Source organism: Dendrobium catenatum, unplaced genomic scaffold (assembly GCF_001605985.2).
Source record: "Dendrobium catenatum unplaced genomic scaffold, ASM160598v2 fragScaff_scaffold_847, whole genome shotgun sequence".
NCBI classification, from domain to species: domain Eukaryota; kingdom Viridiplantae; phylum Streptophyta; class Magnoliopsida; order Asparagales; family Orchidaceae; genus Dendrobium; species Dendrobium catenatum.
In genome coordinates, this window is record NW_021319309.1 from 5367413 (window position 1) to 5384233 (window position 16821).

The following is a 16821-nucleotide window of genomic DNA, read 5'->3' on the forward strand; positions in this document are numbered from 1 at the left end:
GGAATATTTGTCATATGCCTAAGACTAATATGAATGCTTTGAAATTATTGAAAACAAAGAAAGCGATTGGAAGAAAAATGATAGAGGAGCTCTTACAATCAAATGGTTGCATAAATTTTTATGGAGGATTGTAACTCTTTGTTAAAAGGCAAGAGTAATTTAATGTACATAGAACGTTCAATTAAAATTTTCCAAGAAATAAAACAGGCATATTTCCTATTTTTTGTTATTATGGAGCAATATTAAGTCAAACTTTTTATTTAAATATATTTATATATAAATGTAAAATATTTGCCTGAAAATTACAAAAGTAATATATATAATTACTTTTAAATGTGAATAATGTAGAAGTTGTAATGTGAAAATAGCTGTCATTCTATTATTGTAAGAAAAAAAGTTATTTCTTCAAATAATATGTTTGAGCCAAAAGTGTGGATTTATTGCTCATCCTTAAGACTTTTTATTTAGTTTTTTTAATTAAAAGTAAAAAAAAAAGAAATTCATAATTTCTTATTTTGCTCAACTAGCTGTGATGGCATCTCCAATAGCTATGATGTTTTGACTCTTATTTTTAAGAAATTATTTTGTGCGGAGTCCGGGTGGGAAGAATCTTTCAGACATGTGAGTATATACACTATATGTATATTTGCACGTAGTATGTATCAAATTTTGATACACACTGAGTCTAAACTCATATATCTTGACTGTTCTTCTCGTCCGGACTTTGCATAGAATAATTTCTCCTTAATTTATGCCCTATTTATTTATCTAAATCTATTTTTTTAATTTATTTATTTATTTATGTCAACTCAGTATTTTGATTTTCGCCACATTTTTTTTACTTAGATATAATTGTTTTTTTATTTTATTTTATTTTACAGATGCAACGAGATTTTATGAATTCCCTCAAATTTCCCGGGGAAAAAAATGCACAGCCCTACCGTAAGCTATCTCAGCAGTGCGTCGCGGCGTTCTGAAAATTGTACGAGCTTCGATCTACCCTAAGTTTTGCGACTATGGTGGAACTTTGCCGCTTCTGTTCAACCTCTCTTCCTCGCTGCCGGAGTGACCTTAGATTGGTATGCAATGTCCGCCGTATGTCTTTTTCAGCCAACTACTGGATATACTGCTTTGGCGTCACGATTTCGTTTCTCAACGTTTTCGCTCGTGACATGCGCATCTCTTTTGATCAGTTTAATCTTATGGTTTTCACAAGGCGGAACGGATAATGATGCTATAACTACACCTCGAATTCCAGGTGTTGAATTTCAGTAAGAATTAGGGTTCAATCTCTTTCCGTCCTTCACTAGACCTTAAAGAAATATGAATGCTTAAAAGAAATGAGGAAAATTATAAGATTTTATATACTGCGTTCTTATCCTTTCGTTAAAATTCTTTTGATTGGTAATTTATCTTCATGCTTGTTACTTGAATTAACATTCTGAATTAGGAGTTTTTTTTTTTAACAAGTCTGTGGCCTAATCAGTAAATTTTGTGCTTATCTTTTGTTATAATGCATTTGGAACGTGAGGTTGGCAGGTGAAAGAAATAAGGTGGTTTAGTATAGTTAGACGAACAGAGAAGTGATCTATGGTTTTTACTAAAGGATGCAGGTTTAACATCCAATAGGAGTGACAAAAAATGAAGCCGATGGAGAAACTCAAAACACAAAGGACTGCATTAACTTTAAAGTAATGAACATAGGTTTCATCCTTTAGTGAAGGGGGAATCTGGAGACTCGCACAGACCAAAGTCCACGACCATACATGTTAAAGAAACAAACAGGAACAAAATGTATTTCTATATGTTAACATTAGATACATTTTAGTATATATAGAGACAAGTAGTAGTAGTTATGCTTGCGGTAATTATCTAGATCCTCTTTTTACTCAGTCATATTGGTTAACACCCCCTTGCAAACTGATGAGGTAGTGGGTGAAGTCAGTTTCATGGCAATGTGATGAAATCGAGCTATTAGTAAGGCTTTGGTAAAAATATCTGCAATTTGGTGGAAATGTGATGGACTTGGATTGTCTGGTTCTTGATGCACTCACGGTTGAAATGTCAATCTACTTCAATATGCTTGGTGCGAGCGTGGAAAACTGGATTGTTGGTCAAAGCAATAGATGACGTGCTGTCACAAAACAGTTTGGTTGGTTCAGGTTGCGAGCATCCGAGTTCTTGAAGTAGTTGACGCGTCCATATAATATCAGTTGTGACAACTGCTAGAGCTTGATATTTTGCCTCTGTAGATGATCTGGCAATTGTGCTATGCTTCTTGACACTCCAGGAAATAAGAGAAGACCCTTAAAAAGTGCAATGACCTGTTGTTGATTTCCGATCATACTGATCTCCAGCTCAGTCTGAATCTACATAATAGGTAAGAAGCAATGAGTTTTGAGATAATGGTAAACCAAGATTTATAGAGCCTTTGATGTATCGAAGTATGCGTTTAAGTGCCTCAAAATTGACATCATTCGGTTGATGCATGTATTGACCTGATTTGTTTACTGCATATATTATATCAGGTTGAGTTAATGTGAGGTATTGAAGAGATCCAACAAAGTTGACGATATAATAAAGAATCGGAAAACAAATTTAAAGAATCTGAAGTTTTATGAGACTCAGCTATTGTAGGAGTGGACACATGTTTACAGTTGAGCATTCCAGCGCGTTGCAAGATCGTTTGAGCATACTGACTTTGATGAAGAAGTAGAACTCCATTTGTTTGGACAGTCGTTATTCCCAGAAATTGAGACAAAGTGCCGAGGTGTCTCATGTTAAACCTTTTGTGAAGAACGCTAAGAAGTTGTTGTAGTGATTCAACGTTGTTAGCTGTCACTATAAGATCATCAACATATATAAAAAAATATATTTGTATATTAGATTTTTGATAAGTGAAGGATCTAAATTGCTTATGCGAAATCCTTGGTTATGCAAGAACTCGGTAAGCATAACAAATCATTGTCGCGGTGATTGCTTAAGATCGTAGAGAGTCTTATTTAGTTTGCAAATGTGATTGGGATGAATTTCATTAATAAAGCCCGGTGGTTGGCGCATGTAGACAGTTTCTTGTAACGAACCATATAGGAAAGCATTAGATATATCAAGTTGATGTATTGGCCAATTCTTATGTATGGCAAGGAGAATCAGTATACAGAATGTTGGTATTTTTGCAATAGGACTGAAAGTTTTGGTATAATCCAATCCGAATTCTTGCTTATATCCAAGAGCCACTAATCGAGCCTTATATATGGCAATTGTTACATCAGAGTTATATGTTGTTCGGAACATCCATTTGCACCCAAGAATATTTTTTATTTGGAGTGAACGAAATGAGATCCCAAGTTTCTTGAGATTGGAGAGCTTGGAATTCTTGTGACATGGCGGAGCACCAATGTTTGTGTTTGGATGCTTGAGTGTAAGAAGTTGGGTCTTGAGGAACAATTTGATGCGTGAGATTGAAGATGCATTTGGGTTTGAGAGTACCGGTTTGCGATCGGGTTATCATATGATGTTTGGGAAGGTTAGGACAGGTAAAACGAATTGATGGTGGAACGGTTGTATTGTTGGATGAGTTCTGTGAGTGTTGTTCTGAAGAGTGAGAGATGTTGTTGGGACTAGTGACAGAATGAGAAGGAGAAGGTTGAGTACTGGATATAGGAGAATTAGAATTATATGACAGAATTTTAGGTTGGGTTTTGATGATAGATGAGGGAATTAAGAGAAGAGGTGGTAGTTTAATGTGTGGAGATGGATGAGTAATCGGAATTTGTTTTTGATAATAAGGAAAGACTTGCTCATTAAAAACAACATGTCGAGAAGTATAGATCTTGTATTCTTGTTTGTTAATGGGTCTAAATAGAGATATCCTTTTTGAGAGGAGGCATAGCCAACAAACACACGGCTAAGAAAATGAATCCAGTTTTGATTGAGCATAAGGCCGGAGCCAATGATAGGAAAGACACCCAAGGATTTTAAGATGAGTATGGGTAGGTATTTTGCTGTAATGAGATTCATATGGAGTTTTGTTTTGTAATTTTCGGGTTGGTAAGAGATTGATATTATGAATGGCTGTGTGAAGAGCATGAACCCACAGTCGACGAGGAGCATTAGAATGGATTAAAAGGCTACGAATTGTCTCCAAGATGTGGTGATTCTTTCTTTCAGCTAAGCCATTTTGAGCTGACGTGAAAGGGCATGTGTATTGATGACACATACCCGAGAGTTTGCAAAATTTCTGAAAGTGTTGGTTAATGTATTCTCCTCCCCCATCTGCTCGTAGAATTTTTATATTCTTACTAAATTTCCATTTAATCATATTATGGTATTCCATAAATTTAGAAAAAAACTTCAAATTTCTGAGAGGGGATAAACCCACAGTATTTTGTGTAATCATCTATAAAGGAGACAAAGTAACGAAATCCTTGTAATGACATAGTAGGGGATGGACCCTATACATTAGAATGAACAATTTTAAATGGAACAGATGAAGCAGTTATAGATTTTGGAAATAATAACCTATGACTTTTTGTAAGATTACAAGTATTAAAAGAATTTGTAGTAATATTGGAACATATATTTGAATGTAACCGAGCAAGACAATTCAATTTGCGTGTGTCTGGATGATCGAGACGGCGATGCCAAAGATCCAAAACGATTTGAATAGAGAGTAAAGCAAGCGTAGACGGCAAAGTAGATGAAGAAATGGGGTAGAGTCCATTATGACATGGTCCCTTAAGTAGAACCCGTTTGGTCTTCCAATTCTGAATTTGATAACCCCGTGAGGAAAATGAAACTATATAAGAATTGTCATGCGTTAGGTGATGGACTGATAATAGGTTAAATGATAAGTTAGGAACATGATGAAGATTGTTGAGTTGAAGACTACTTGAGGGTGTAGGAAGAAGCTCTTTATCCGTATGCTGTATTGGTAGGTGATGGCCATTTCCTAACGTGACTTGGGAATTGCCATTCTCAGGTTCTGTTGATGAGAATTGAGAAGGATCCAAAGTTAAATGCGTAGAAGCCCCACTGTCTAGAAACCAATCTATTTGACGAGATGGTTCAGTCGGGCTGAAGAAAGCTTGCTTGGATGGATTTTCTTGATATGTGGGATCATGACGATACCAACATTTCAGAGCTGAGTGACCTTGCTTTGTACATATTTGACATATGATACTTCTATTTGACTATCTTTCATTTCAATTGAATTTAGTAGATGATCGCGTATTAAGGGTGTATTGGCGACCACGAGGAGAATAATTTCGACCACGTTCACGGCCACGGCTAGCCGCAAGAGCGGCCAGATTTTCAGATATGTGAAGAGATTGAAGTTCTTTGGATGTTTCTTGAGCAAGGTTCACTTCTTCACTACACAGAAGTGTGTAAAGATCATCAAGAGTTTATGGTTGTAAATTTGTGCGAATAGCTGTTTTAAAGGCTTGGTATGTCGCAGGTAGACCATTTAACGTGTATAGAATGACATCTTCTGGATTGATGATGCTTCCGACAGCAGAAATTGCGTTAACCTTTGATTTCACAGCAAGTAAATAATGTGACATAGATTGTTCACCTTTGGAGAGATGGTGAAGTTCATTCTTTAATTGAATGGTGCGAGATCTGGTAGACGCTTGTAGCCGATGAGCTAAAGTAGCTCATATATCAGCACAATGATTCAAGGAAAGAACATAGGGTAAAATAGACAACAAGATTTTGATCAAGAAGGTTCCAGACATCGGGGGAGGAGTCGGAGGTATTAGTTTGTGGTGGAGTTTTGTATGAGCCATCAAAAAACCCTTTAAAGCCATTTACAACGAATATTTTCTCTACTTGTGATTGCCATAAGGGATAATTATCAGAAGTTGGGGAAGTAGAAACAAGATTCTTGATATTGCTAAGAACAAACTTCAGTTGGGGCGGAATATTGATAGGATGAATAGGATTTAGCGAATATATGTCTAGTGAAGAAGTGGATGATCCAGCCATGCTAAATCAGAGAAAGAAAGCAAGATAACAAAAAAGAAGGAAGAAGGAAGACTTAGAACGAAAGAAAGAAGAAGAGAAAAAAAAAACACTTATATGTGCTCTGATACCATGAAGACTCGCATAGACTAAAGCTCACGACCATCCATGGTAAAGAAACAAACAAGAACGAAATGTATTTCTATATGTTAACATTAGATACACGTTAGTATATTTAGAGACAAGTAGTAGTAGTTATGCTTGCAGTACAATATAATTATCTAGATCCTCTTTTGACTTAGTCATATTGGTTAACAGAATCTAACTTCTACGTTAATATCAGTAAACTGAATGGACTTGGAACTTAATACATCATCAGAAAATCCATTTCATCAAGCATAAATCTTGATTTATTTAACTTGAAAGCTTTTGGAATTAAATTTAGGACCATCCAAATTCTTATTGTAGCAAACTTATTGTCGAATTGAATGGCAAGTCTAACGACATCATAAGTGATTCAATATGAGTCCAAATCAAGCACTTGAAGTGTGGTTGAAAATTTTGTGACATTAATTGAGGGACCAATAATTAGTAAATCTAATATGTTTAAAGTCAAATTGAGTGTCTCGATAAGAGAAATTATACAAGCCTAAAATTAGTCAGTTCCAAGATCATAAAAGCACTTAAATGTTGGTAGAAAGGCATATGATTTAAAAAATCAATAAGGATCGTTTGCTGGAGTGTTTTGAGATTTTGACCAAAATTATTACTATTGTTGCCTGGTTTTTCTCCCCTGAACAACATCGTCCTACCATCATTGTCTAATTATGGTCCCTTGATCACTTTCGCCCTACTACAATCCTTACCATCATCACTCGACTAGCATCTCTTACTGACTTTATTGTCAACTGTCACGAACAACGTCGACACACACCATAGCTTCTCTCCCTGGCTTTACTAACATGATTTGAATTGTTTGGTAGATAATTACAAATTAAAGGCCATAAATCATACCTTGCTAATATAAGCTTAGCATTATTTTTTGAGCTCTTAGAGCTTCTTTCTGCAGGGATAGATTTCAAATTGAAGAAGTGATGCGGTGTAGTCAAATGTTAAAGCGGGAGCTGGCTCATATTACCGCCACTTCTCCTTTATGTTTTTCTTCCACTACGTACCTTTTTCGATTTTACCTTTCTTGCCATTAGTTACAGCCATATGACAATATCTTGCTTTACTATTATTTGCAATCTGATAGCCCTATATGAATATATATATATATATATATATATATATATATGAAAGGAAGTATTGAAGAAACATATAGAAGAAGTATTAATTCTAATTTCTCTGTGTTTTCCTTGTATTCCTCGACAGCTTTGTTTTCTGCAGGTTTCTCCGATCTGGTACTACACCAAATTTGTATCAGAACAATCTGCATCAGCGCCCTCCTTAACAAAAAATGTACGTAGTGGAAGAAAAACATAAAGGAGAAGTGGCGGAAATATGAGCCAGCTCCCGCCTTAACGTGTGATTGCATCGCTTCAACTCCCTTCGATTGCAGAAACTTCATGGTCCTCTGAATGTTCGGGCCTATAAGCTCATCTGGAGGATAGTAGGGGGAAATATCAGTGACATTGAAGGTGGTTGAGGTTTGGAGGTAATCCGGGAGCTCGATGACATATGTGTTATCATTGATGCGTTTGAGAACAGTGACATAACCGAACTTTCATGGGCTTAATTTGAAATAGGTGCAACAGGGAAACACTCCTTTCTAAGGCGAACCATGACGAGCTCCTCTGGCTGAAAAACCTTTTGTCGTATGTGCAAATCAGCAACTTCTTTATAGGTGGCATTTGAGGCAGTTAGTTGAGCTTGGACCTCATTCAAAACTGTTTGGTACTGTTATGTTAATTGAGCTATAGTCTTATTTGAACATTTTGGAAGAACGACAATGTCGAATATATGATTCAGACTCCTGGTGTAGACGATGCCAAATGGACACTTTCCAGTAGATCCATTGGTCATTGAGTTATATGCAAACTCGGCTTGGCCTAGGACTTCTTCTCACTACTTTGGATGGCTTTGTACTAGGCACTGAAGCAAGTTGCCCAGTGTGCGATTAACCACTTCAGTCTGACCATCAGATTGAGGATGATATGCTGAACTAAGGTTGATAGCCGTTTGGAGACATTTCCACAATTCCCTCCAAAAATGACTTATGAATTTAACGTTTCGGTCAGAGGTGATACTATGGGGAAGTCCATGTAGCCGAACAACTTCTTGAAAGAATAGGTGTGCAACATTAACAACATCAAAGGTTTTTTTGCAAGCAACAAAATGTGTCATCTTAGAAAACTGATCTACCACCACCATAATATAATCCGCTCCTTTTTTGGTTCTAGGTAGGCCCAATACAAAATCAAAACTAATGTCTTCCCATATGGATTCCAGCACTGGCAACGGAGTATACAATCTCCTTTATATTCCTGACAAATGGGGCATTGCTCAACAAAATGAGACACATCTCTATGCAACCGAGGACAAAAAACCCGTTCTTGTAGTTATTTTAAGGTCTTTTCACGTCCCAAATGGGCCGCCAAGCCACCACTGTGAGTTTCTTGGATGAGATGCTGTCTCCATGATGATTCAGGCATGCACAGTGAATTCCCCTTGAACAAATATCTATGCCAAAGTGAGTGATCTGTTGTAGGTTGTCCTGAGGTGCATTGTTGCCAAATGCCAGCAAAATCTGGATCAGTGGAATACAATTCCTTAAAACATTCCATCCCAACTATTTCGGTTTGCAATTGAGTTAGGAGTGTCGTTCTTCGGCTAAGGGCATCAACTACGCAATTTTGACTTCCCGATTTGTGCTTTAAAACAAAGGTAAACTTTTGTAGGAATAAGACCCACCGAGCATGCATCCGGTTGATGTCCTAACTATTTTTCACTTAAGTATTCAATTGGTTTGCCCTGTTGTGACATAACTGCTCCAACTCCTACAACAGAGGCGTCTGAGTCTACCAGGAACGGTAATTCAAAATTTGGCTAGGTAAGGATATGTGCAGAACTCAGAGCGTCCTTGATTTCTTCCCAACTACACTGCCTTTCATCGTTACATGAGAATTATTTCTCTTTTAAGCAGTCTGTTATCAACGCCATAACGATGTTGAACCCACAAATGAATCGCCTATAAAAAATCGCAAGGCCATGGAAATTTCAGATGTCTAAAAGAGAACATGGGTTGGGCCACTTGCGGACAACTTTCACCTTACTAGGATCGGTGGTTATTTCTGATGCAATTATAATAAAACCTAGAAAGTACAGGTGAACAGAAGAAAACTCACATTTGGCTCTATTCAAATAGAGCTGATGAGCTTGCAAGGTTTGTAATACCAATCGGAGGTGTTGCAGGTGTTCTGGAAGTGACTTGCTATAAACTAAGATATCATCAAAATAAACAACGCATAACTTATTTAGATAATCTTTAAGTGACTCATGAAGGTAGCAGGGGCATTACAAAGCCCGAACGGCATAAAGAGTCAAGGAATTATTTTGGCCCTTTTCTCTTTTTTTTTCTAGTGATGCTTCTTGCTTAGCTTGCAGTACTATCTAACTAGTGTTAGCTTGGTCATCAATAAATATCTTAGTCTCTTGTTGGATGATTGCTTTTACAGTTGACTGCTTTTACCATTTAATCTCAAGCAATCTAACTTCATTTCAAGATCTGCTCAAAGTCATTCAATTTGATCTCGAAGCAAGCCAAATTTGGTTAAGATTTGGCTCAATCAGATCTTATTTGATCTCAATTCGACGCAGCCATGACTCATTAACTTTGAACTGACGCCTGAGTATGATTCAAGCAAAGAATTAATCCAATCTTAATTCATTTTCAATCATCTATGATAAATTAGTAGTCCAACATACATTCTTATCCTCATACATAGTAATATAGATTCATATACATGCATACATTTATGTGTGTAAGCATTTATATACAAATATATAAATGCTATTCATCTTTTAAGTTGATCTCAAGTGAACTTAATCCAATCCAAGCTTAGCTCAAAATTGGCTCGAAGTTCAGATAAAACTAAAAAGTTTGGCTCCTGTCTCAGCTCTCTTTTTTGACTTGATTCAAGCTTAATCTGAATCACAAAATTATTTAATCTCCAAGCAATTTTTGATCTTCTAATTTAAATCAGCCCTATCTGTAATAGACTTGGGATGTGAATTTGATTGAGATGCATGTATGTTAAAATTAAAGATCGCCCTTATTCGATATAAACTTTATAAAAAAAATTGGTTTGCATGCTAATGTGACAGCTTGCTTCCTCTGAAGTTACCCTGTGGGTTTCAATTTGCGTTAAAAATTACAGAAACTAAAATGTTACTTTGTTCGCAAGTCAGCACTAATATTTTCTAGCCAAGCTACTACATCCCTGATGGTGGGCCTCTTAAGGGGGTTTTCATTTACACACATGCAAGCTATTTCAAGAACCTTCAGCATTTGCTCATCAAACCCCTTGCCTTTTAGCTGGAGATCAAAGATCTGATCTTGCCTCCCTTGATATCTCATTTGTTTTACCCAAGCCACAAGTTCTGCAGACTCCTTTGGCTTGAACAGCTCAACTGGACGTCTTCCAGTGAGTAGCTCTAAGAGTACAACACCGAAGCTGTAGATGTCCCCTCTCAATGTGGCAACCCAGGTTTGTCCATACTCTGGGGGAATGTAGCCAAGAGTGCCAACTAACTCTGTGGTCACATGTGTGTTGTAAGGGAGGATCAAGCGAGATAAGCCAAAATCTGCAACATGGGCTTCAAAGTGCTCATCAAGAAGAATATTACTGGACTTGATATCTCTGTGAACAATATGGGGTTGGCAAGTCTCATGGATATAGCATATGCCCTGGCTTGTTCCACATGCAATCTTTAGCCTTGTTGGCCAATCTAGTATCAAACCACTATTTGCCATCTCATGCAGCCAGTAGTCGAGGCTACTATTCTCCATATATGAATAGATCAGTAACCATGAGCTTCCATGCATACAGTAACCTTGCAGGGACACTAGATTTTTGTGTTGGGCCCTTGAAAGAGCCTCAACCTCTGCTCTGAATTCCCTTTCCATGAGGCACATCTCACTGGACAATCTCTTGATAGCAAGCTTGGAGCCATCTGGCGCAGTAGCCTTGTAAACCATCCCAAAGCCACCAGAGCCAATTATGTTTTCTTGGTCAAAGTTACTAGTAGCCTTCAAGATGTCAGACATCGAAAGGTTCTTTTTGGCCAAGTCTCCATGATTTTGCACCATAACCAAGATGGAGTCACCAGATGGAACATTGGGAAACGAGCTTACAGAGGTTGCAATAAACTTTACCTTATTAGTACGAGCATACTTTCTTTGCTGAGCTTTCACTATATAAAGTATGGTGAAAGCAGACATGATTAGGATGAAAGCCCCACCAAAACAGATAGCAAATGCCATGCCAATTAGGACCTTTTTGTTCATATGTTTTGTTGTGCGAGGATTTTCATTTCCTGAATGGTTGGAGCAATGCTTCAGGAGAATTGCACCACATAGTCTAGGATTTCCTTCATAGCTGGAGGGTGGAAATAAATCAAACTGACCACCGGATGGTATTGGCCCCTCTAAATTATTGTTAGCCACATTGAATAACGCCAGGAAGTGTAGGTTGTTCAGCGTGGAAGGGATTTCTCCATTGAGATGGTTTGTTGAGAGGTCCAGTTTTTCCAAGTTGGTGAGGTTGCAAAGTTCCACTGGAATGTTTCCTGAGAAATTGTTGTGGCTAAGGTCGAGAACATGAAGATTCTTGAGCTGGCCAATTTGTGGAAGTATCATGCCGTGGAGAGTATTGTTTTGAAGGTATATTGCCGGTGGAAGCTCTGTCAGTTGATTGTATTGCAGACCTGATCCATTAACAGGCTTGATAAAGATTGGAAATTGTAGAATACTTTGATTTATTCGGGATTCAAAATGATCCATCGTCAGGGCATGCAGTCCTGTGATTTCTGGTGGGATTTCTCCTGAGAGAAGGTTCCCAGACAGGTCAAGATAGAAGAGGTAAGGCAAAGAGCCCAACCAAGTAGGAACTGGACCTGTGAGTTGATTCTCTGATAAGTCCAGGGCCAAGAGGTTGCTGAGTTTGGATAACCAGAGGGGTACTTGGCCGGTCAGCTGGCAACCACCCAGACCCAGGACTTGAAGATTCTGGAAATACCTGTCTGCCCATTCAAAATTTGTCGGTATGGCTTCTTTATTGAAGTTCTTTGAGAGGATCATGGCTGTTAGGTTCTTGCAATCTTTGAGGATCTGGAGTGCAGTTGTGATGTTTTTGAGCCCATCAGCAGAGAGAGAAAGGTATGTCAGGGCTTGCAGCTCGACCATTGCTGGAGCTATCTCTCCTTCCAGTGAATTCTTAGCCAAACGTAGTGCTTTAAGAGACTTCAATGAGTACAAGCTTGCTGGTATATCTCCAGTGAACTTATTATTCCCTAAATCAAGCATGTTAAGATTGGAGAGGCTGGAAAAGTTAACTGCAGCCAATTCACCACTGAGGTTGTTAAATCTGAGATTCAGAATCTTAAGCTTGGTGCAGTTTGCTATTTCTGGAGGTATTTCACCTCTTAGTTGGTTCCCATTTAAGAGCAGCTGCTCTAGGGATGGCATCTGGCTGATTGAAGCTGGAAGCTCACCACTTAGCTGATTGTTGCTAAGCTCGAGAAATGACAGATTTGTGAGTTTGGTAATAATTGTTCCATCAATATTCCCTGAGAGCTGGTTGAAAGGCAAGGATAGGAGATTCATGGAGGTCATATCAAACAGATCTTCTGGAATTGGCCCTGACAGATTATTGTTACCTGCTTGAAATTCTGTCAGCAGCAAACAACTGCCTAGTCCGGGGGGAATATCAAGACTGAATTGGTTGTGAGACATGTCCATTGTTCTCAGGAGAGGTGATAGGCCACAGATAGAGGAGGGAAATAAGCCAAAGAAACCGTTATTGCTTGCATTTATTGCAGTAAGAAATCCAGCAAGACTTCCCAGAGAAGGAAAAGGGCCTGTGAAAGAGTTGCTTGAAAGGTTAAGCACCTGCAAGGAGAAGTTTCCAACAGGTGACATCGATAATTTCCCGGATAGACGGTTGAAGCTGACATCCAAGACGACAAGGCTTGGGCACAACAGAATTTCAGTAGGGAGGTTTCCTGTGAGCTGATTATATGAGAGGTTTAGTTGAGTGAGATGGGACAGACCTGCAAGAGAACTGGAGAGGCTTCCTCCAAGGCCTTTGGTGGGCAAAGAAATCTCATTAACCAATCCGTTTCCATCACATGAGATTCCTTCCCACTTGCAGCAGTCATCAATTGTAGCCCAAGAACTAAGGCGACTGTTATTAAAGCTGAAGGTAAGATTTGATCGAAATTGGAGTAGAGAGTCCCTCTCTGAAGGTGAGCAGCTCTCATGAGGAATAGGAAATAATAGCAGGACGAGGAGGATAAGGTAGGAGAGAACGAAGACATGAAGGCTACTCTTGCTGCTATTTGGCTGTTCCAGATAGCTAAACAAGATCATGCTTTTTTACCTCTTTTGAAAGCTGCTTGCACATAAAAAGATGATGGTATGAATAAGGTCTTCTCTCCCTCTTCCTCGCTCTCCCCCAGTTGTTTAAAGTGGTATGTAATTGCTCGTTTGTCTCTCCTACCGTCCTATGAAGGAAATAAGGAAGAATGGAGCCATGCGTTGACATATTGGGAAGGGTGGAGGGAGAATGTCTACAATAGGAATAAAATTAGTAGGATAATATATTTATTTTATCAGCCATTAAGGATTTATATTTTGATAATAAACATATCAATCAAAGATGATTAGAGTCATCCCTCTTGATTCGGAGCTATTATTCTACAATAGGTGTCCGTGCTCAGTACCGAGCTGTACAGAGCACGATACACTTTTGAGGTGTCGTGGCGTATTGTTGTTGGTCCCCGGACGGCCCGGGCTCCACATGGAATAAAAATTCCTTGATTCTTAGCATCGTAGACTTTCTTTGTTTTCTGACATGATTTGTTAATATTGTCTTTTGTCAGCTTGCAAGCAGATGGTGAGGTCTGAAGACAAGCGGAGTTGATTGAAGAGCTGGAAGAGGCCTCTGCTGGGACGCAAGAGCTGCTGAGATTGCGGCCCCATCCTCCCTGGTTAGTGCTCAGCAGGACGCAAGTTCTGTGACCAAGTACGTAATTTCCTGTTGAGTTTCTTTATTTCTTATTTTAAAATAAATAAGCAGTCTTATTTTTTGGTGTTTAGATAATACAAATAAAGTTTTTTTTTTCATTTTTATAACCCTTTACTTTCAAACATATAAAATATAAAAGTAAATGATGCCTACATTATATTAATTTACACCATATTTAATTACTGATGATATTAAAAAATATCAAGTGATAATAGTAATGATTTCTATAATATTTTGTACGAATAATATATTCAAAATCTTACTGTTCGTAAGTTAGAAAATGGTTTTAGAATTATTTAGTTGCTTTATGAACTATTCTTATATGCTTATTGAATTGCAATTAGAAAATTACACATATAAGAATATTAGCAGAATTATTTTAATGTTTTACTAATTCATTTTTAATCTTGATTATAATTGCTAAAATATACCAAGATCATTAAAAATAATTTTGCTAAATTATATTACTTCCTCGATAAATTTCTCATAACACATCAAATATTATCTGTAATAATTTATTTTTAATAAATGTTAGATTTATTGCATTAAGAGATTTAAATTGATATCTTTTATTTTAATTGGTAAATTATAGTAATTTGGTTGTTGTAGTAGTATGAACAGAGTCGGTATTAACATTTGCTTAATTGTTACGGTAGCTGAGGAATGGAAAATGGTCTGCATGTCGACACAGCTAATGCTTGAAATTTCGGGGAAGATCTCACATTTGACTTTAATAAAAATGTGAAGGAAGAAAAGTATTTTCAAGAGAAAAGGTTAGTAGATTTGTTTTTGTCAAATAGTATGAAGCACGTAGAAAAATTGTACAAGAGAACCAACCAAATTGGACTATTTACCTCTAAAGGATTTCTTTAGTAAGGGTTAGTTCAACAAAACAAAAATAAGGAAATATTTATGGTGGGGAAACCAAGACCTTTATTAGGAGGATAGGGCCCAATGTTTGTTGGGAGCTTATGTAGCTCATTTTGATCTATTTGGGAGCTTTTTTTAATTTATTTTTTTTATTGGTTGGGAGTTTTGATTATCGACTAAGGCTTCGTTTGGGATAGCTTCTTTGTTGTTTTCTAAAATAATTTTCTATTACAAAAATTTCTTGAATTGAAAATTTTTGTATTAAAAAATTATTTTATAAAGTAGCCAAAAAGTTGTCCCAAATGAAGCCTAAGAGGTCTTAGGGTCAAAGCTTACGTATCTGATATGTGTGTGGATTTACATTAATTGGCTTAAATATACCAAAAATAATAATATACAAATAATAATTTATATCATAGAATTTCAGTAAGTCGTAATTGACCCGTAGAGCTGTCCAAATAATAATCCTATAGAGCTGTCAAAAACGGGTCACGGGTCGGGTTCGGGTCCAACCCGAAATTGACCCGTCACTGTTCAACCCGACTCGAACCCGACCCACTTTTACAAACAGGTCGGTTTTCCGAACCCGAACCCGACCTGCTTCGGGTTCGGGTCAACCCGAACCCGACCCGTTTCGGGTATATTTCATTAAAATTTTTTATTTAATTTAATTTATTTAAATCTAAATCAAATTAAGGTAAGATTTACTTCAATTAATTTAAAATAAATCAAGATTAATTTAATTTGTGCAACAATGTTTATAGTTTTTTGAAATATCATTTACTTATTTCATAAAAATCCTTTAAAATCCTCCTAAATTAATTAAAATCAGGTCAAACCGGGTTGATTTCGGGTTTCTGGGTCAACCCGAACCTGACCCGGTTTTACAAACGGGTCGAAATTCCTAACCGGAACCCGAACCCGAACCCGAAATTTTCGGGTCGGGTTCGGGTCGGGTCAAATATTGACAGCTCTAGTCTCATATCATTTATCATTTATTGGTGGATTATATTATTGTATATGGTTGTGATTGATGTTTTAGTTTTGTAAATAGATAATATTTAGATGTTGTATGTAATTGCTCTAACTTAAAAAATTAAAATTTATTTAAATATATTTAAATACACATTGCATAAGGTATTTGATATTTTGGTAAAGCAGGGGCGGAACCCCTTTGTGGCTAGGGGGGCAACGCTAATTTTTTTTTCATTATACTATTATTTAGGTAATTTTTAGTCTTTATTATAATGGTTTTTAGGCAATTGCCCCCCCTAAAAATGTTAAAATATTATGGTCTTTAGGTAATTGCCCCCAATATAATTAAATACATTATGTATATATGTTATTGTTAGAGAATGATGAACTAAATATAAAGAGAAATAGTAAATTAAAATTTGTTTCGAGGGCGCTGCCCTTTTGGACCCCCGACATATATACGAATAGTTACTTATAAATTTGCCCCCTTGAAAATTATGAGCGGTTTCGCCCCTAGGTTAAAGTTGCGGAGTTGCAAGAACAACATTAATTCTTCTTGAATTTTTATTCAATGGTGATGTGTAATAAGACTTGCTGCTTGTGAGGTTTGACGATGGCCTCTTTCTCTCCCTACACCATTGCGTACAATTTTAGGAGCTTAATTTATCTATTTTTATATATATTTAGTGGAACTGAATTTGGTGAAAAAAAGATGTTGATCAAAATATTTTCTGGGATAAAACAAAATATTTTGAGATTTATG

General features: G+C 37.1%; 1 protein-coding gene and 1 long non-coding RNA gene across 5 annotated transcripts; one reads left to right on the forward strand and one right to left on the reverse strand.

Annotated features, from left to right (window-relative positions):
• Nucleotides 1-890: 890 nt before the first annotated feature.
• Nucleotides 891-15226, forward strand: LOC110097799. Of its 4 annotated transcripts, XR_002303246.2 has the most exons (4): nucleotides 891-1079; nucleotides 1194-1258; nucleotides 14068-14210; nucleotides 14870-15226. It is a non-coding gene; the product is annotated as an uncharacterized LOC110097799 (long non-coding RNA). The 4 variants fall into 4 exon arrangements; XR_002303244.2 differs by having other exon boundaries at nucleotides 891-1271; XR_002303243.2 differs by having other exon boundaries at nucleotides 891-1258.
• On the reverse strand, nucleotides 10291-13654 carry LOC110097798 (tyrosine-sulfated glycopeptide receptor 1-like). The gene has a single exon (XM_028696851.1). The coding sequence runs from the start codon at nucleotides 13553-13555 to the stop codon at nucleotides 10355-10357; it is 3201 nt and encodes a 1066-aa protein (XP_028552684.1). The 5' UTR covers nucleotides 13556-13654; the 3' UTR covers nucleotides 10291-10354.
• Nucleotides 15227-16821: the final 1595 nt, after the last annotated feature.

Coding starts and splice junctions, on each gene's coding strand:
- LOC110097798 (XM_028696851.1), bottom strand. CDS start 13,555: ATGATCTTGTTTAGCTATCTGGAACAGCCAAATAGCAGCAAGAGTAGC.